The sequence below is a fragment of the Macaca thibetana genome, chromosome 15, assembly GCF_024542745.1.
Source record: "Macaca thibetana thibetana isolate TM-01 chromosome 15, ASM2454274v1, whole genome shotgun sequence".
Taxonomy (NCBI): Eukaryota; Metazoa; Chordata; class Mammalia; order Primates; family Cercopithecidae; genus Macaca; species Macaca thibetana.
The window spans coordinates 27,157,126-27,177,932 of NC_065592.1; the positions used below are offsets into that span (position 1 = coordinate 27,157,126).

The 20,807-nt window shown below is 41.1% G+C and overlaps 1 protein-coding gene across 2 annotated transcripts in view; it reads right to left on the bottom strand.

The window, feature by feature from the left end:
• Positions 1 to 941: 941 nt before the first annotated feature.
• The window catches only part of KIAA1958 (KIAA1958 ortholog), a 172,329-nt gene continuing 152,463 nt past the window's right edge, over positions 942 to 20,807 (bottom strand). For both annotated transcript variants that reach the window (XM_050760992.1, XM_050760993.1), the window contains 2 exons: positions 16,362 to 16,534; positions 942 to 7,019 (listed from right to left, as the gene is read on the bottom strand). In XM_050760992.1, the coding sequence (XP_050616949.1) occupies positions 6,213 to 7,019; positions 16,362 to 16,534 (980 nt within the window). In that variant the 3' untranslated portion in view covers positions 942 to 6,212. The remainder of the gene's footprint in view (positions 7,020 to 16,361; positions 16,535 to 20,807) is intronic.

Genomic DNA, 20,807 nt, shown 5'->3' on the forward strand with positions numbered 1-20,807 from the left:
TGAGACCAGCCTGGCCAACATGGTGAAACCCCATCTCCACCAAAAACACAAAAATTAGCCGAGTGTGGTGGCGCACGCTTGTAATCCCAGCTACTTGGGAGGCTGAGGGGAGAGGATGGCTTGAACCCAGGAGGCAGAGATTGCAGTGAGCCGAGATTGCATCACTGCACTCCAGCCTGGGCAACAGAGTGAGACTCTGTCTCAAAAAAGAAAAAAAAAAAAAAAAATATATATATATATATATATATATATATATACATTTTTCTATGACAGTGCTGTAGCCTACAGATTATAAAAATCCTCTGACCAAAATTAAATAGCAAAAGTAAAAAACCTGAGCATGTAATTGTGGCGTAAGTTGGCAACTCCTTTACTTTTCAAGCAGGGACGCCGATGTTGAAACAGGCGCAGCTTGTAAACTAAGTTTTATTAGAATAAATACACATGACCATCTTCCCTTTAAGGTAGATGACAGGTAATACAAATTACTTATTGGATAAAGACCGAAGGTTCTCAGTAGGCAGAAAATGCTGGGGAACCGCCAGGCTTTCCAGGAACGGTTCAATTCCCAAGTGACCAATCATTTAGTAAGAGAGTACATGGAGGGGTGACACAGTATGGCTTGAGATGAAATAGTTGCCAAACAAACCAAAACTGTGTTTAATTTTCTTTTAAGTTAATGGACTTCTATGGCCTTCAGGAGGCAGTTTTGTCTCATGGACTGAGCACTAGATTTGGAGGCAGAAAACCTGCATTCTCCAACTTACAAACTTAAATTCTCCAACTTATCGGTGAGATTTTGGGAAGTTTAACTCCTCTGAGCCTAGATTCTCAGTAAGTAATACGGAAATAATTAGACATACCTTGTAGAGCGGTTGTAAAAATTACATGAGAATATATGGCAGCTGCGAAAAAGCATGTAACACAGTGTTAGTCAAATCTGAGCCTTCTAGAAATTTTTATTTGAACAAATCAGTAGATGTAACAATAACCACAGTTAAATGCAAATTAATCAAATCAGTTATATTGACCACCAAGTATCTAGGAGCCCATTCTCACCTCAATGTGGGGAGGGAGAGTTATCTAATTGCTATGAATAGTAATGGAACTAAAATATATCTACATATTATCCAGTGATGTTTTGGGTCTTATTACATATTTCCTGAAATAATTAACTTCCATATGAGTTGTATTAGCTAAATAATAAAGGGCTTTCATTGAGCACAACAATCAGATTCTGGTCAACCACTGAACATGGGGAACTTCTGTAGATTTTTTGGACTGTAATGAACTAGAAATATTCAAAATCATAATAATAATGGGTAAGCTTTGTCTGAAGCATGGGCAGCCTTCCTCAAAGTCGTCTTGGGAAATTCTGTTATGTCAGAATACACATGTCAGATGGAGGAACTTCCAGAGATGTTCATTTAGTTATCATATCCCATGGCCTCCTCTTCTCTTAGAAGGGGAGGGCAGTGGTAGGTCACCATGAATCCCTCCCTCCTCCTGTTTTAATAAGGGTGATTCATTTATATGGGAAAATGCAACAAAGATTTTTACTTAGGAACACTGCCTACACGATGGAACGTTTTTCTTTTAACACAGAGCATTAAAAATTCACTCCAAAAACAAAAGCATTCAAAAATATATACAAGTTTGAAACTTTTAATGCATACTTCTGTTCAGAGCTGTTACCAGCTTTTAACTATGTATGGGCCTTATCTTAGACTACACTGGAGATCGTGTAGAGAAAATGAGGTCACTCTTCTCTGAGGTCTTCACTGTTTGTGTTCATTGATGCCTAAAGGTAACCAGTTACTACCTCAAAAGTTTTTAGCAATCTACATCTCATAAAAGCAGCAAAGTGATGGATGTTTGATAAGGACAATATTTAAGCATTCTGTTACTTTATTTTAGTGGTAACGGTGTGGACTGTGTTAGCCTAAACTGAGAAAAATGATCAATATTCTGCTGCTTCGAGATAGCAAAATAATTTTAGAAGTTGTGGAACTTGAAAGTTAAAGAAAAGTCTTATTCCTAAAGAAGGCATCCCAATATGGTGAGAAGCACTAAATTAGGAGATTAACTATCTTCAGGAATTGGGAATTCCTTCAGGAATTAGGAATTTTGCGTCCTAGCTCTGCCACTTCCTAATTATATGACCTCGAGGAATTGTAGAAGTGCAACACGGTTCACCGTGGAGATCCATCCCACTGATGGCACTTTATAGCTAAGGAAATTGATACCGGCATTTGCCCAAGTGAGGAGTGAAGCAGCTCCGAGTCTAGTTATCTTTCAAGTACAGCAAGATGCTTCCTTTTCTACAAGAGTATTACTTTGTCCAGATTCTCCTAATGACTATGTCTATGAAAATGCTGAGTGTGGCATATAATGCTTGATGCTTTTAATAAGCTTGAATTAAAATAAAAATCAAAGTAACCAAATTTCACATTTCTTCAAACACCACTTATCAGCCAGGGCAAATTAATGTAGCATAAAATCCAAGGAAAGCTGGAAAATGCCACGTGACCACGAAGACCCATCTTTCACAGCTTTGGTTAGGTACTTCCATAAAATTCCTGTTTGCAAACACACTAAACAATGGAAAAACCTTCTCATAAAGCCCCATAAGGCTTTTCTGTTCTTCCTTCACTTGTTTTTGCTTATATCTGAGGTATCAGAGCTTGGTTGTGTTGGAGGTAGAATTCATGGGTGAAATGTGTTAACTTGACCAGATTATCAGGTTTGGTTTCTTTTTCAAGTTTAACAGTTTAAGGGAGACAGAATCTCCATAATGGAAGAAATAAGTGGTATAATGCAAATTAGTTACATAATATTAGTTATTACCAAAAGCTATAACTAAGCTGGCTAACATTTATTGCGTGCTTATGATGTGCCTGGTACTGCCCTAAACTCTTTATATTCAATTGAATCATAACCTTTAAGGCGACATCCTAGCTTCTGTGCCAGAGTAAGCTTCCAACATGGAGTCTGCTTAGATTCGGCGGGCGGGGGGCGGTAGCCAGAAAGTAGGGCTCACTTTAGAGCAGATATGAAAGGTGCTGTGGACAACAGTTCACCTGAAGGACACTCTACGGATCCTCTCATAACACCTGCAGTACCACCAGCCCTGACACACAGCCCAGGGGCAACCTGTGCTTAAGTAAACTTGTGAATTCTTGATACGTATTTCTACTTGGGAGCACAAAAAACCCAAAGGTAAGTGGAGAAAATGCTCTTTACCGCCCCACTTCTCTCTCTGGGGATTCTCCTTTCTCTTGCATCAGGCCAAGAGCAGAAAATCCTGGAGTCCCCAGAAGGTAAGGTTTAGAGCTGACTGGAAGCCAGAACAACTGCCTTAGAACACCAACGAGGACTCCTACTCCGGCCCCCTTAAGATCTCGGAGGATGGATTTGGCCAAACACATGGACAGGCGCTTCACCATTTTATTTTTTATTTTTTTGAGATGGAGTCTAGCTTTGTTGCCTAGGCTGGAGAGCAGTGGCGTGGTCTCGGCTTGCTGCAACCTCTACCTCCCAGGTTCAAGCGTTTCTCCTGCCTCAGCCTCTCAAGTAGCTGGCATTACAGGTACCTGCCACCACACCAGGCTAATTTTTGTATTTTTAGTAGAGACGGGGTTTCACCAGGTTGGTCAGGCTGATCTTTAACTCCTGACCTCAAGTGATCCGCCCACCTTGGCCTCCCAAAGTGTTGGGATTACAGGCGTGAGCCACTGCACCAGGCCGCTTTGCCATTTTAGCAGGCTTACCAGGCTTAACCACATATTGTGTGTGTTTGTGTGTGTGTGTGTCTGTGTATACATTTATGTATACATGTGTATACACAGATTCACACACACACATATACATAAATGCATAATAAAGTACCTAGTACAACGGGTAGCACATGCTAACACTTGATGACTGTGTTTAGTTCCTCACTCTTGTTCCCCAAGGTGGAATGTCATAAACAGCTTTTAGGCTGCTCAGACACTGCTTTTATTCCATCAGATGCCACTGAAGATTTGCCCTCCTGATTTTTTATTATAATAATTCACTTCAGAACCCAGGGATTTTATGGAACATCAACTAGGTGATAGGCAACACATTTGAGGGAGAGATGATTATTGAGCTGATGAAAAGCCACTACCAACAGAAAGATTACAACCTCTGCAGTCGTTATTGCTACCTTTGAAAAGGTCAAAATCTGAAAAGATCCCAGTGATTCCTAATGGCAATTTCTTTTTGACTCTATTCAAATAAAAATGGAGGTTTTATTTAATTAGGCTACAGGCTTTGCCCAATAGTTCACATAGCTTGTATTTCAGTTTAAGTGCAGAACCAACAAAACAAAATATCCTTTGGGTGTTTAGCAAACTAAAGGAAATTGTACCTAATGTTTTGTGTATTTCTTTTAAATCAAAACCCTAAGATCACTACAGGAAACCACACCAGAACATTATGTGATATCAAGTCATACACTGATGATTAAATATTACCTGTTATTTATACACAGATGGAGAAATACCAAAATTAATCTCCTTTCAGGAAATGTCAACTAGTAAACAAACTTATAAATGCACAATGACTAAAAAGGGAATAACATTAAATCTTAAGGCAGCATTGGTTGAGTCTTCTCTGGTAAAGGAAGTATTACATATCTCAATGACTAGCATATGATTTTTTAAGAAACCAATTAATTAAAATAAATACTAAAATAATGTTTTTAAAAAGAAAGAGGACTGATTTTAAGACTTCTACAAAATGAATTTGTATTAGCATTTTAATTTGGGATTAGAAAGCATATTAGGAGCATAATGGAATAAAGTTACAGGAGACTTTTCTCAAATACAAAGTCAAGGTCCCTAGAAATTATTGTTACTATTACTGTGCACTCTTTGGGCTCCTTTTTCAGTTGTGGTTGCACTCAGAGTAGTTATTAGAAAATTCTGCTGATTTTTAAATAATGTGGTCAGGTTGCATTTGACCTGAGTGAAATGGTTTCAAACTGCATTAGCTACCATGCTGCGCTCATTTTATAACTACATCCTTAATGCTGGGTTTGCTTACCTGCTGGGGTGCCTAAATCATCGTGTCCCAAGCATTGGTGCCAGCCTAAAATGATGACATCTAATTGTGGCTGAAAAGTTATACATTGACAAAAATATTCCAAAGCTCTTTAATAAAGAAATTTTGGGGATCTGTGTTTTTTGCAGCTTGTTTGGTTAGCTTTTCTTGGCTAAGACTAAAAATTACCTTTACTTGTTTTATAGATCCAGTGCTATATGCTGACAGAATAATGGGATGACACAAAGAACAGACAGAAACCTCAAAAAATGTTCCAAACGAGCTCTCACATGGTGCTGAGAAATAAAACATAGGCACTTCTGCGTCAGGAGGTTTTCACATTTTGATCACAGATTGGCTTCTCCAAGCCATTTTCCTTCACTACTAGAAATTCCCTCACGGTACAAACTGTCTAGTTCACTAGAAGCCTTGTTCTCACAGACACCCTTCTGGTGCGTGAATCTTTTGTCATAAAATTTTCTCATTGGCAGCTGAGATGGGGTTCCTCCCGCTGCTGGGAGCCGTGGGAGCAGCCCGAGTCCCTGTCAGATGACCGAATGTCGCTTGAGGATCTTCCCTGACACAAGGCTTCCTGCCCTCCAGAACCACGTTATCCACCAACAAAAAAAACAAAGGCGTGTCAAGCGCAATCTGTCTGCTGGAAACAGGGAACGTGTCTGCCTCTCTCCAGTTCCTCCTTGTGAGTGTAATTCAACAAAGTGTACAGTCTTCCTAACATTCTAAAGCTACTGCGCTACTGGGAGTTTTTAAATGACTACTTAACAGTTTCCTTTTTTTTTTTTTTTTTTTTTTTTTAGAAAACCTGTGCTAGAAAGGCACTAGAGAAAATGAATTTCCTCACTCTTGCATGTAGCAATTATACATTGTGTTAGATTCTAAAAGCTAACAAAGTTGACACACATTTGGATAAACCATTCGAATGATTTAGACTCATCTAGTTTCATTTTAAAAAGCAAACCCCAAGACAAAGGGAGAGCGGGCCACACCAGGGGGAGAGCTGCCAGACCGGAGGTCACACCCAGTCAGCCCCTGCCTCCGCGGAGCTCCAGCTGCTCCAGCCCTGGCCGCCCCAGGGAGCGCCCACTGAGCAGGTGACAGGGCAGTGGCTGGGCCCCAGGGAGGGCTCACTGGCAGCAGCTGTGGGAGCCAAGCCTCCGGGAGACCTGAGTGAACGAGACAAAGGTGAAGTTCTCACAGTTTTCCAGCTTGACCTTCTTGGCTAAGTTTGGGACAATTCCCCGAAGAGAGCGCAGCCCCATTCTCTGCTCCTCGTACCACACGCTGCCCATGTCTGTGGCCTCCTTCCTGGCAGTCAGGTAGAAGGGGGATTTGGCCTCCATTTGGGTGGGCGGCCGGTGGATGTACATGTACTTGTAGAGGAGGCAGTAAGGGCACTGTTTGTGTCCCCGGGAATGCTCATGGTAGATTTTCCCGTGACACACTCTGGTGGAGCCGCTCCGACTCTCCCGCTTGACGCTGTCTGTCCGGGCAAAGTACGGCTGGTTTTGGGGGTCTTTGAGCAGCTCGATGTCACCGTACATCAGATCTGCATGCTCCTGCAGCGTCCGCATGTTCAGGTACTGGCTGTTGTACTTGACCACAGTGGACAGGAGAGTGATAGGGCTGTCATCCCCCAGACACCCTGCCTGCCACATCTCCTCCTCGTCAGAGAGGGAGAAGTAGACGATGTTGCGAGAACGCGCGCCCGACATGCCTGCCTTACTCAGCACCCACAGCTTCTCCTTGAGTTTCTTGGTGGAGGAGCTGAAGGTGCTGCTGGTGATGGAAAAGCCGACACCTGCATTCTTCAGGATGCGGTCCAGGCCTCGGCGAATAGCATGGAGTGAGGTGGCCAGGAAGTCTGAGCCGTCGCTCTTCTTAACGGTGACATAAAAGTTCTCAAGCAGCTCGTTCAACTTCACTGCAGGGATCTCAAATGAGACAAACATGGAGGTTACACACTTGACACTCACACAGCCAGACCCCTCCTTCCTTCTAATCCTCACCAGGGGCTGTGTTGAGGACATTTTGTGACCCCTTAGCAGGACTTAATGGAAAGAACAGTGAATTTCAAGCTGGAAGATCTAGGTTCCATACTTGGCTCCACCTGATCTCTTTAAACCTCAGTATTTTTTTTTTTTTTTTTTTTTTTGAGAGGGAGTCTTGCTCTGTCGCCCAGGCTGGAGTGCAGTGGCACAATCTCGGCTCACTGCAAGCTCCGCCTCCCAGGTTCACACCATTCTCCTGCCTCAGCCTCCCGACTAGCTGGGACTACAGGCGCCCGCCACCATGCCTGGCTAATTTTTTTGTATTTTTAGTAGAGACGGGCTTTCACTGTGTTAGCCAGGATGGTCTCGATCTCCTGACCTCGTGACCCGCCCGCCTCGGCCTCCCAAAGTGCTGTGATTACAGGTGTGAGCCACCGTGCCCGGCCTAAACCTCAGTATTTCAATCTGCAAAACAGAACATCATAATCAATACCCTCTCCAAGGCTGTAATGCTTAAAGCAGAGGACTGTGAAAGGGTGTGTAAATAGTAATTAACACCCCCCATACACATATATACATGTGTGTCTGCAAACACATATATATACACACTTATTATTACTGGCTGTTTGTAACTTTCACTATTTCTCTTGGAAGGCCTGTGGTTTTGTTTGAAAATAGTTGCTTCCCTCTCCTTTAATAAAATTCAACCCAAACTCTCTGAAAAATTCCTGAATTAAACAAACTCTGAATAACTTCATCATTGATTTCCTTGACATCTGCACAGAACATGTGGTTACTAGACACAGTGCTGTAGGGTAAGACCATTTCCCTACATTGTCCATTTTGCACAGCAAGTTAATGCTCCTTGATTTTTCAGTTGAATTTATCTGAATAGGTCCTGAAATATCTGTGGTTTAATGAGCCACAGGCTTTCAATATCAGTTTTTTGTTTAAAATATATGAAAAAGCTGGACACGACGGCTCACGCCTGTAATCCCAACACTTAGAAAGGCCAAGGTGGGCGGATCACCTTAAGTCAGGAGTTCAAGACCAGCCTGGCCAACATGGTGAAACCCCATCTCTACTAAAAATACAAAATTAGCTGGGCACGGTTGTGTGTGCCTGTAGTCCCAGCTACTTGGGAGGCTGAGGCAGGAGAATTGCTTAAACTGGGAAGGTGGAGGTTGCAGTGAGCCAAGATTGTGCCACTGCACTGTAGCCTGGGCGACGAGAGTGAGACTCCATCTCGAAAAAAAAAAGTGAATGACTATCCTGACAGAATGAGCTCCTTATTTAGAGAGAGTCAGAAGAGAAGGGAGAGCTTGGCTATTAAGAAAGCTTTATTTTCAAGATGGAACTACAAAGGGCAAAGCAGCCCTTGCTCATGGTCTATTCAAGCTGAATACATATTCTAGGACAATTAGAAAGTCCCAATAAAATATTTTTTTTTTATCGAGTAGACACTGGACAGGTAACATTCATTCTTCTAACAGCCCTTAATCAAGGAGAAAATAAAAGCTGAACTATAGATTAAAAATTAACCAAACTGAAGATATTATATATCAAAATGTATGAGATATTGCTAAGTATACATAATAAATATACATCATAGTTTTGGATGACATTGTTAGAAAACTTTATTGAGAATAAGCAAACTGATTATTCAACTCAAAAAGCTAGAAAAAGTAAACTAAACTCAAAAATCGTAGAGTGGGGTTGGGCATGGTGGCTCATGCCTGTAATCTCAGCACTATGGGAGGCTGAGGCAGGAGGATCACTTGAGGTCAGTTTAAGACCAGCCGGGCCAACATGGCGAAACCCCATCTCTACTAAAAAAAATATAAAAATTAGCCGGGCATGGTGGTGTGCACCTGTAGTCCAGTCCCAGCTACTTGGGAGGCTGAGGCAGGAGAATCGCTTGAATCCGCAAGGCAGAGGTTGGAGTGAGCTGAGATCATGCCACTGCACTCCAGCCTGGGCAACAGAGCAAGACTCTGTCTCCAAAAAAAAAAAAAAAAGTAGAGTGAATCAATAAAAATAAATAAATTAATTAATGGACTAGAAAAGAAATAAATTGGGATAGATAAAAATGTAATCATTGAAAAGACCCATAAAGTTGAAAAACTTCTAGCAGGTCTGACTTTATAAAGGGAGTGAGAAAGGAGGAAAGGAAGTATGTATACACCTAAAACTTATTAGGAATAAGAAAGACTATACAGAAGATAAAAGAGTAAAGAATATGAAAGAACATCACATACTTTATACATATTAATATGAAAATCTAGATAACCTGAACAATTGTCTAGCAAAATATAATGGGTTCAATAAAAGGTAAAGGATCTGAAGAGCCCCAAAGAGTGTGAAATGATTGTCAAAGATGTATATTGTTCCTAAAAGTATGCCTTTATGGAATCAGTTCAGCTTTTCTTTTTCATTTAAATAGTTTCAGAGCATAGAAAAAGACAGAAAGGCTCTTCATTTTTTTCTAACCCAAATCTGACCAATATTACATTAAAACCCAAAGTATTTAAATATAAACTACCCCCAAGTAAAATTCAAGCAATTTTCATTTTGCATGTTATTAGATTAAATAGGATGTGTGAACATTAGTATCACCCACATCAAGGGCATGGCTCTGATACACACAGGTTCCAGTTCATATAGTACCTCTCAAAACAAGGACTGCCTGTGTAACCAGGTATTCCAGCTTTGAAAAGCATTTTTTTTTTTTTTTTTTGAGACAGATTCTCACTCTGTTGCCCAGGTTGGAGTGGAGTGGCATAATCTCAGCTCACTGCAGCCTCACCTCCTGGGTTCAAGTGATTCTCATGCCTCAGCCTCCTGAGTAGTTGGGACTACAAGTGTGTGCCACCACACCCGGCTAATTTTTGTAGTTTTTAGTAGAGATGGGATTTCACCATGTTGGCCAGGCTGGTCTCTAACTCTTGACCTCAAGCGATCTGCCTGCCTCGGCCTCCCAAAGTGCTGAGATTATAAGCTTGAGCCGCAGGGCCTGGCTAAAATGAATTGTAAAGTTTTGTTTTCCTTTCCTTAGCCTCAGAATGTAGCCTTGACATGTACCTTAAAACCCTTTGTTTCTCTCCTTTCCCACCAGACACTCCCTTACACCATGCACATTTATCTAATTATATACTTATTCAACTTACACTTATCTAACTATGTGCTTACTTAGAAGTTCCAGGGCTAATCTGGAGACAAACCAGGCCTGGAGACCCAGCTGCAAAATTCCAGAGATTACCTCAAGGCCACTGGTCAACAACCCAGCTATTGTTGAGATGAGGCCACCATGCTCCAGGTGGACCAGGACTCAAGATAGCCACTGGAACAAGACACGGAGACCTTGTGCCCAGCAGCACTCCCGCATGCCTCCCATTCCAAGTTCCTTTTTTATGCCCCTCTCTCCAGCCAAAGTTGAAAATGGTTTCTTTAAGGCACTAGCCTTGGCCATTTCCCCACTGCTAGCTCTGGAATAAAGTCACTTTTCTTTTACTGCATCTCATCTTTGTTGCTGGCTTTGCAAGTGGTGAGCAGCTGTACCTGTGTTCGGTTACACCTGTATTATAAGTTAAACTTAGGACTGAATGGACTAATGACAATACATTCAACGCATTATGGGAAGACAGAATGAGGCATCGAACCTATCCTGTGGGCATCATGGGAAGTGTTTGACTCCTGAAGTGAACACAAAATGATCCCATCCTAATAAATATTTTAATATAATTGACATTCACACATTAAAACAAAAAGTAATATGAACTTACACATACTTGAAAAGTATTTGAAAAAAATGTGACCTCCATTACAAATTTTTAAAAATTCAAATTCAAATTTAGATAGGAAGAAAAAGATCTTCTTACTATGATGAAGCGTAATTTACAGGCAAGAGCTAGAAAAACTGTATCCACAAGGAAAACATTCGAATCTTTCTTACAAAGTCAGGAACAGGAAGAGCTTACTCAATATCACTGTTATTATATAATACTGTTCCGGAGGTTCTAACCAACCAGATAACACAAGAGAAAGAAGTTACATACACACACACATACATATGTATGTATATGGGAAAGGAAAAAGACAAAATATAATTGCTTTCTGATAATCTGGTTGTTGGTCAAGGAAACCCCAAGAGATTCAGCCGAAAAGCTATCAGAGTAGGTTAGTGGTATGCAACTATAAGAAAAACAGCTTTCTTATATACCAGCGATAACCAGTTAAAATAACTTGCCAGAAACCACTGTACTAAAACAAAGCTGGCTTTGGATTTTTATGTTGTCACTTGCAACTCCCTACTTGCAGGTGGTCAGCTCTCTTTATAGTAGTTGAGACTCCTTTGGTTGCAAGAGACAAACCAAACTGGAAGCTGAGGCAGAGAGGGATATCAGAACGAGTGGACTCCAAGGCCTCCAGGATTCTCATCTTTCATCTCTGCTGCTTTGTGCGGAGTGGCTTTTTTCACATAGCTGCAAGCACAGCCACCTAGCACTCCCCCAAATTTCCATCTTAAAGTTTCAGGTTTAGCAAGAGACCAACTCTCATTTTCAGGAGCAAAACACCAAAAAGAAGGATTCTGATTGGACCTAATCCAAACAACTTGCCAAAAGGTAGTTCATTCAATTCATTCTCCTAATGTGATGGCTTCTGCAATAACCATGTGGATTATATAGGAGAGGAATGGTTCCTGAATAAGGGATGCTGAGTAGAAAATCTTATTTTTTATGTTAGCGCTTTCAACAAAAAACAAAAAGCAAATCTTTGATAGTTTCCTGTGCCCTTGGGATAAATTCCAAACTGTTTACTTTGCATGCAAGTCTTCACAATCTGCTTCTGACAGTATGAGAAGACACCTACAATTCCCCTCCGTGTACACATACCCTTTGGCAACCAGACTTTGCTGCTTCTCCAATCAAGTAGAATCCATTTTCCCACCCCTTGAATCTGGGCTAGCCACGTGACTTATTTTCACCACGTGACTTATTCCGCAGAATATGGCAGAAGTGACAATGTGTGAATTCCAAGCCTTCAAGGAATGTGTGAATTCCCAGGCTTCAAGGGGTTCTGCTTTTGCTGCTTTTGTCTTTTTTTTTTTTTTTTTAAGACAGAGTCTCACTCTGTCACCCAGACTGGAGTGCAGTGGTGTGATCACGGCTCACTGCAGCATCCACCTCCTGGGTTCAAGCGATTCTCCTGCCTCAACCTCCTGAGTAGCTGGGATTACAGGTGCACAACACCATGCCCGGCTAATTTTTATATTTTTAGTAGAGACGGGGTTTCACCACATTGGCTAGCCTGGTCTTAACTCCTGCCCTCAAGTGATCGGCCCACCTTGGCCTCCCAAAGTGCTGGGATTACAGGTGTGACCGCGCCTGGCCTGCTTCTGTCTATAGGTTCTTACTGGTTTAGTGCATGGTGTTGCCCTGTGAGGAGGCCCAGTTAGACTGTGGGAATATGGGGACAAGTTGTTCCCATCTAACATCCAAAAGACTGCACCCATATGAGTACCCCAAGTGAGACCAGTAGGGGAGGTACTCAGCTGAGCTCAGCACAAAATGCTAACTCACTCATCAAATCATGAACAAATAAAATGGCTGTTGCTTTAGGTCCCTATATTTTTGGGTGGTTTGTTATGGAGCGGTAGATGACCAGTACACACCCTATTTCTGTAACCTGATCTTCTGTACCCTTTGTACTCTATTTTCCAGCTTCATCGAGCTTTTTGCCATAACTAGAAACCATAAGGCCTTTTCATGCTACTTCCTCTGCCGAGAATGCTTTTTTCTACTAACTGTCTCTATTTGGAAAATCTCTATTCATTCTTCCAGAATTAGCTCAAATATGACTTTCTACATAACTTAAGCAAAGTTATTCTCTCATATGGGATCCCATGGCACTTAATTTAAATTTTTGTTATGGTCCTTTCCATGTTGTACATTCTCTTATCTAGTTTATATCTATCTCTTGAAGTGGACTGAAAGCTCCTTGAAGACAAGAACTATGTTTCATTTATGACTGGGTCTTTAACACATACCAGAAGTCCCAAAATATGTGATTGGCACTGTATAACCATGGGTTAGGCGGGGACAGTGGCTCATGCCTATAATCCCAGCACTTTGGGAGACTCAGGTAGGCGGATTGCTTGAGCTGAGTTTGAGACCAGCCTGGGCAACATGGTGAAACCTCGTCTCTACAAAAAATACAAAAATTAGCCAGGCATGGTGGTGCATATCTGTAGTCCCAGCTACTCTCATAAGGCTGAGGAAGGTGGATTACTTGAACCCCGGAGGTAGAGGTTGTAGTGAGCCAAGATCACACCACCACACTCCTGCCTGGGTGACAGAGTGAGACCGTCTCAAAACAAAACAAATGCATTAAACCAATGAATTAACCTAGTGTCAGGAGAACCAAGCTGACTTAAGATACAGAACATTTTTCTTAATTTCCACAGAATACCACAAGTTTCAAAGTAAAATCAGAGCCAAAGCAATTCCTCGAGAAATGTCAAGTCACAACACTTATATTGTTTGCACACAAAAAACAGTTCATTCTGGCCCGTGGTGTTTGCATCCTTAGTTTTCTCTGACTCAGTTTTAGTGGGTGATTATTCTCCCAGGTTACTAAGGTCTTCAATCGATTATAAAGACATTGCAAGAAACCATTTTCCTTTAGTAACCATTCTGAATTGATTCACCACGTCAAGACTCACTATGGATGATAAAACTGGCTTCCTTGATGTAAAAATGACTAAAGAGAAGTCAGAGACTGGTCATGGGGCTGATGACACCAAGTGGGAAAGAATAAAATAAAAAAAAACTGGGCTGGGGATGGAGGCTCATGGCTGTAATCCCAGCACTTTAGGAGGCCAAGGCAGGTGGATCGCTTGAGCCCAGGAGTTTGAAATCAGCCTGGGCAACACAGTGAGACCTTGTCTCTAAAAAAATTTAAAAATTAGCTAGGCATGGTGTTGCACGCCTGTTGTCTCAGCTACTCAGGAGGCTGAGGTGGGAAAATCACGAGCATATTTTTTTATTTCTTCAAGTTCTTTTTGTTTCACATTCATTGATTTTAGACTTTCCTTGATAAGCATTTAAAGCTAAAATTTTTTCTCTATAGATATTTTAGCTACAACTCACAAATTCTGATAAGTGGTGATTTAATTTTCATTCAGTTCAAGACATTTTATAACTTCCTTTGTGATTTCTTCTTGGTCCTTTGGTTATTAGTAATATGCTAACTTCCAAGTACTGGGAACAGTCTAGTTAGATCTGTAATTAATTTATAATTTAATTTGGACAGGCGCAGTGGCTCACACCTGTAATCCCAGCACAAATATAATTGCTCTGACTCTTCAAAAAACCTGAGCACCTACATTTTGGATGTTTCCCTTATAAGAGTATTATCATATGACTGCCAGGAGCCAGGGTATGCTACCTACCTAGAACCGCTTTAGGACCCTTTCAGGTACTCTTTTTCATCAAGCATTCATCAGCTCATCTTCCCTTTTTTAATAATGTTATCAACATATGCTCTCAGAGAGGACCCTGCCTTTCTTTTTTTTTTTTTTTTTTTTTTTTTTTTTTTTTTTTTTTTTTTTTTTGAGACGGAGTCTGGCTCTGTCGCCCAGGCTGGAGTGCAGTGGCGGGATCTCAGCTCACTGCAAGCTCCACCTCCCGGGTTTACGCCATTCTCCTGCTCAGCCTCCCGAGTAGCTGGGACTACAGCCGCCACCTCACCCCGGCTTTTTTTTATTTTTTAGTAGAGACAGGGTTTCACCAGGATGGTCTCGATCTCCTGACCTCGTGATCCGCCCGTCTCGGCCTCCCAAAGTGCTGGAATTACAGGCTTGAGCCACCGCGCCCGGCCGACCCTGCCTTTCATATGTGCTTACTGGTCACTGCTTCTGTTGCACTTTTTTTTTTTTGGTCCCATGGATGCTGCCCTGTCTGCATGTACAGTAGAAAGGCCCCTCACACTATGTAGTGTACCATGGTGCCAGAAGTAGAAAGCAGGGTTTCCTGCCCTATTTCATCTGTTGTTCATTCCCTAAGCACATCACTCAAACCTGGAGATCTCACTTGCTCTTGGGCTTCAACTATGACATCCATTTGCAAGACTTTTCAATGTATACTTCCAGCTTTAACAGTTCCACCATGTTTTAAGTTCCACATTCCTAACTCTTTGTTGACCATTTCCATCTGCACATCTGATTTAGATTCAATGCAGTCAAATCAAAATACAGTACCTTTATGTTCTATCTCCACATGTTCAAGATTTTCTCCTTCAATTTACAAACCTCAGGCATTTCAAGTTGGATGAGTTTTTCAGTTTTCTTGTTTGTTTTTTAGAGGCAGGGTCTTGCTATGTTGCCCAGGCTGGAGTACAGTAGCTATTTACAGTCACGGTCATAGCACACTGTAGCCCTGAACTCTTGGGCTCATGCAATCCTCCTGCCTTAGCCTCCTAAGTAACTGGAACTGTTACAGGTGTGTGCCAGTACCCCTGGCTTTCAAGTTGGAAGAGATTTAAGAGCTCATTTTACAAAGAGGGAAATGGAGGACCAAGGACATTAATTAACTTTTTGCTCATCACTTCCAATTATTTCCCTAAAATACTACTTTCATTATGTTTCTTCTCTCTCAAACAACTTCAGTGGTTTCCCTTTTGTCTAATCCTTAGGATGCTTGCAGATTTTCTGGTCAGAGTGTTTTCCCTACTACAATAGTCCCTGTCTCTGCCCCTGTAATAATCCTTTCAAATGAAGTCTCTCCTTAGCAAAACCAAAACAAGATATTTCAGTGATTTTCCAGTGTTCACAAGATTTTAGCCTGGCACTTAAGGGTTATCAGAATCTGGTTTTATTGTCCATGATACCAAGATATGAGGCTTCTGCTGTAGGCAAGTGAGTCTGTCTCCCCAAATTTGATTCTTCCTCACATCCCTCAGCCTAGAAGGCTCCTGTCCTCATCTAATTCTACTGAAATCCTACCTTTCCTCAAAAAAAAAAAAACCTTAAATATCAATTATCTCTCCAGTTTTACCAAACTGAAATTAATTTACCCACCTGAACTTTTCAGGCATTTCCAATCTATAAATTCATAAAATGCTTGTTACATTCTGCTTTGTGTGTGGATTTTTTCTATTTTATGTTCTTCCAAAGTTTCCCAAGGCAGAAAGCCACCGTTCTGTGTTCCCTACAATGCTTAGCACAGTGCCGGGCATTTGGAAGCTCAGTGAAGTTGGCTGAAAGAAGTAAACTCAAGAGTCCCTTACCTTGGTGATGTCTGTGTGGTCTTTGAGCCCGTTGGTCATGCACCAATATCGCCACACATTCAAGGCGTACCGCGTGGCTTTGGTAGTATTTGGGCTTACTGCACTGGTACACAGATCATTCAAGTCATCATTAATATTAAATACAGGAAATTTGTTGAGCTTAGTGGAATAAGCTAGAAATAAAAACAATAAAAGCATTAAAATAATTTGCCATTCCCTTCTTTAGAGAATTATATCTTGGGATGCTAAAAAACAGAAAACTCTAAAAGACAACACCTTAAAACATGAAATGTCTATGAAAGTATATGTATATCTATATCTATATCTATATATTAGAATAAGTAGGAAAAATACTTATAGCATGGAATCAATGCAGTAAGCTTGCATTTAATCCCAACTATTTTACCATATATACTAGCTTATGTACTAATGCAGGCATTCCAATAATAGAAGTATAAAAATAAATGCTGAAAATCAAACACTGTTCTATCTAAAATTTTCACTGAAAAAAAAAATAGCATTTCTATTCACAACAACAATCAAAAGAAAAGGAAGAAAGAGAAAGCAAATAAAAAAGTAGATACCCTCGCACATGAAGACCTATCATTTATTTGTAATTTACATTTTCAAATGTCTTGTGTGCCATCCTGGGCCGCCTTGAAGTAAATGGTGTTAGCTCTTTTTTTTGAGACGAAGTTTCGTTCTTATCGCCCAGGCTGGAGTGCAATGGCAGGATCTCAGCTCACTGCAACCTCCGCCTCCTGGGTTCATGTGATTCTCCTGCCTCAGCCTCCCGAGTAGCTGGGATTATAGGCACCTGCCATCACGTCTGGCTAATTTTTTATATTTTTAGTTTCACCATGTTGGCCAGGCTGGTCTCAAGCTCCTGCCCTCAGGTGATCCACCTGCCTCGGCCTCCCAAAGTGCTAGGATAACAGGCATGAGCCACTGCGCCTGGCTCTGTGTTAGCTTTTTTTTTTTTTTTTTTTTTTTTTTTTAAGTTTTGTTCACAAAATTGATAGAGGGGTTTAAATCCTGATTCCACAACCCATCAACTAGCTTTGAATCAGAAGGGAAGGTCAAGTGAGAGAAAAATGATAGGAAGAAGGGAGGAATATTTCAGAGGGGCTCACATCTCCTCAGAGGAGAGGGAACATAGTTTAACTTGCCATAATTACTTCAGATAAAGACAGGTCTCAACATGTCTACTTTAAGTGTTGGTTGCCAAAGGGATAACTAGCTCATAACCCTTAGCTGGCTTTTCTTAAGACCCTGTGATCTGCTAAAACCAGGCTTAATCTGTTCAAATTGTAAGTCAAGGTAGAGCATCTCAAAGTAAAAATACTTCATCTAATAGTTCTCACCCTCTCTGGACTATTGATGAATGTATTCAAACAAGGCGCTAACCGGCTAGGGCTGTGGGAAACAGCAAAATGAAAAGTTAATGCAATGACCAAGGTGAACTGCAAATTGGGTTCATTTTACCTCCCTCACTTCACCTTTCACTGCTCCCTCTGAGCATCTCCTCTATATCAAACTACCAGGCCTGCTGTCCCCAGGATCCATCCATCCGCACCAGGAAACCCACACTACACCTTCCCCATGCACTGCCTGAGCAATCTTCACATGGTTTTTGTTTTGTTTTGTTTTTGAGATGGAGTCTCACTCTGTTGCCTAGACTGGAGTGCAGTGGCATGATCTTGGCTCACTGCAACCTCCGCCTCCCAGATTCATGCGATTCTCCTGCCTCAGCCTCCCAAGTAGCTGCAACTCCAGGTACCCACCACTACACCTGGCTAATTTTTGTATTTTTAGTAGAGACGGGTTTTTGTCATGTTGGCCAGGCTGGTCTCGAACTCCTGACCTCAGATGATCCACCCACCTCCACCTCCCAAAGTGCTGGGATTACAGGCGTGAGCCACCGCGCCTGGCCTTCACATGGTCTTTGTGCCAATCAAAATACTGTCTTTTTTTTCAATTCGAAATCCACTTTTACACAACCTTTCCTCACACTCACCCAACTCCCTTATCCTCTTCTTCAGTTTATGCCTCACATTTGCTTTACTATTTTTTAGGAGTGTGTTCTCACTGTGTCCAGAAGGTCTCTTCAATTGGTTTGCATGCCCCTTAAGACTATGTCTTTGCTCTTTCAATCTCGATCCTGCCAAGAACTGTTGAATGCACTCTGCTTTAATAAATGTTTACAGCAAGAGAGGAAGAAAAAATGCTGGAAACTATCTGAAGCAACTGTGTCATGAAGTAGACTCCTCTCACCACCCCATCAACCTGGATAACTCCTATTACTTGTGGGACTTGCTTGATATTAATAAAAGGACTCTTGTATAAAGTTTATTATTGTTATACTTAGCACTAATTGAATGCCTACTATATGCCAAGAGGTTTTACATAAATTGTCTATAATCCATAAGCAAGTCCTTTGTTATTCCTGTTTTCGAGGTAAGGAAACTCAGCCTCATACCTGTAACTTCATACATTCACTCATCCAATATTTACCAAGGTACCCTCTCTGTGCCAGGCACTGGGCTGTTTAAGTTATGAAGTTAGTAAGTGGAAGAGCCAGGATTTGAACCTGGGTCTCTGACTCCATGTTTGAGTTACTACGGTGAAGGAATCAGTTACTATAAGAATAAAATTCTCAGTAAAGAATGCAATTTAGATATTAGCTTGTGCTTATGAAAAAATACCTTGGTTCCCCAAATGTACTCAGATGAACCTTCAATAAGAATAACTAAGTCTGCTTTGTTTAGATGACCACTATTGTTTCAAACACGATTAAGTTAATTATTACATTAAATAGCTAAATAATTTCTTTTTAAAAATTTTCTTAAAATCACAGGACAGAGACTATACACCGAAAATGGAAACCTAAATCCCAGAACACAGTGAAACAAATAAAGAATACTTGTCTGCTTATATAATGGGACAGAAATTATGTGAAAATGATTAAACGACGACATATATGGTTTGTTCATGATTATATTTATGGATTAAATTTCATTTACTTAATAAATTGCTTTCAAAATTTTGGAGGTAGGAGTTGTGTTATGCTGCTGAGGATATTTTTAAAAGACTATATTGGTGAAGAAACAAACAAAGGTAGTAACTTATAACCTCATACAGGAAAAAGAGGGGACTACTGAAGGAAGACATGAATGATTTTTTCCACCAGAGGACAGGACAAACCCCAAGTGCAAGATGAGGAGGAGCTGGGTGTGAGAGAGAGAAGGGACTGTGAGGTCGTGGTAGTGTAGGCTGCGGATGCCCTTACATCATCTGCCATCAGCACAAGTGCTGGCAAGTACGGCTGTGTGAAGTGAGGGATGTTTGCTGTGGAAGTCACCCTGAGGGCCAGAGAGAGGAAACGGGGCACTGCCTCAGGTAACTCTGGGCAGTCCCATTGGACACGGACAAGGGAAAAAGCAAAGCAGCTAAGAAAAGCAAAGAATTCCCTGAACGCCGCCATCTCTCAGGTAACACCTTCCTCATGTCTATCACTGGGACAGTTCCAGTTTCCCAGCCTGTTGCCAGCTCAGGCACCCCGAAGGGAAGCCTATCCATGACCATTTCTTCAGCCACTCTCATAGCTGCTTGAAGTCCACCTGCAGAACCCTGTGCTCAACCACAGCCTGCAGAAATGAGCTCCATCCAGGTGTTATCAGATGGGAGCCTTTAGCAATAGCTAAGGAAATCCCTATCAATTACCATTAGTGATCAATCTAGACCTGAATTCTAAAATGTGAGTACATAAGCATCACTTGGCAATGGGGAAAACCAGTAGTGTGACAGTCACCAAGCTATGCAAGCAGAGAAGCTAATTCCGCATTCCCTACTCATCCCCTTGAAAGGAGAGTTAATCTGGAAAACCCAAAGACAAAAAATTAGACATTACAAATATATCATTAGCGATTTGAGAGGATAACATCCTTAAAATAAGAAGAGTCTTTACTGGAAAAGGAAAAATAGGAAAACAAGAAAGATCCTGGAAATTTAAGATGATTGAAAAAATATATTTTAAAAACAACGGATGAGCTGAGTACTAGAATGAACACGGCTAGAGGCAAATTCGTGATCTAGAAGGACTCTTCCCTACAGGGCAGGCAAAAACATTAAAAGATACAAGGGTGAAGTTAAGAGATATAAAAGACAGATCCTGGAGACTGAATATCTATCTTAAGAATTCAAAGGAAAAACTTACAAGGATGAAAGAAATAATATAAGGAAAGTTCCATTAATCAAAGAAAGATCTGAAACTTTAGGATATTAAGGTTCATGAACTGTCAAATAGAAATACTGAAAGAAGACATACATGTAAACATATCTTGGTGAAACTTCCAAAGTCTAAGAACAAGGAAAAAATTCTTCAATCTTTTCTGGTAGGCAGAAAAAAAGAAAAAAGCCACCAAGAGGCACTACAGCTGTCAACAT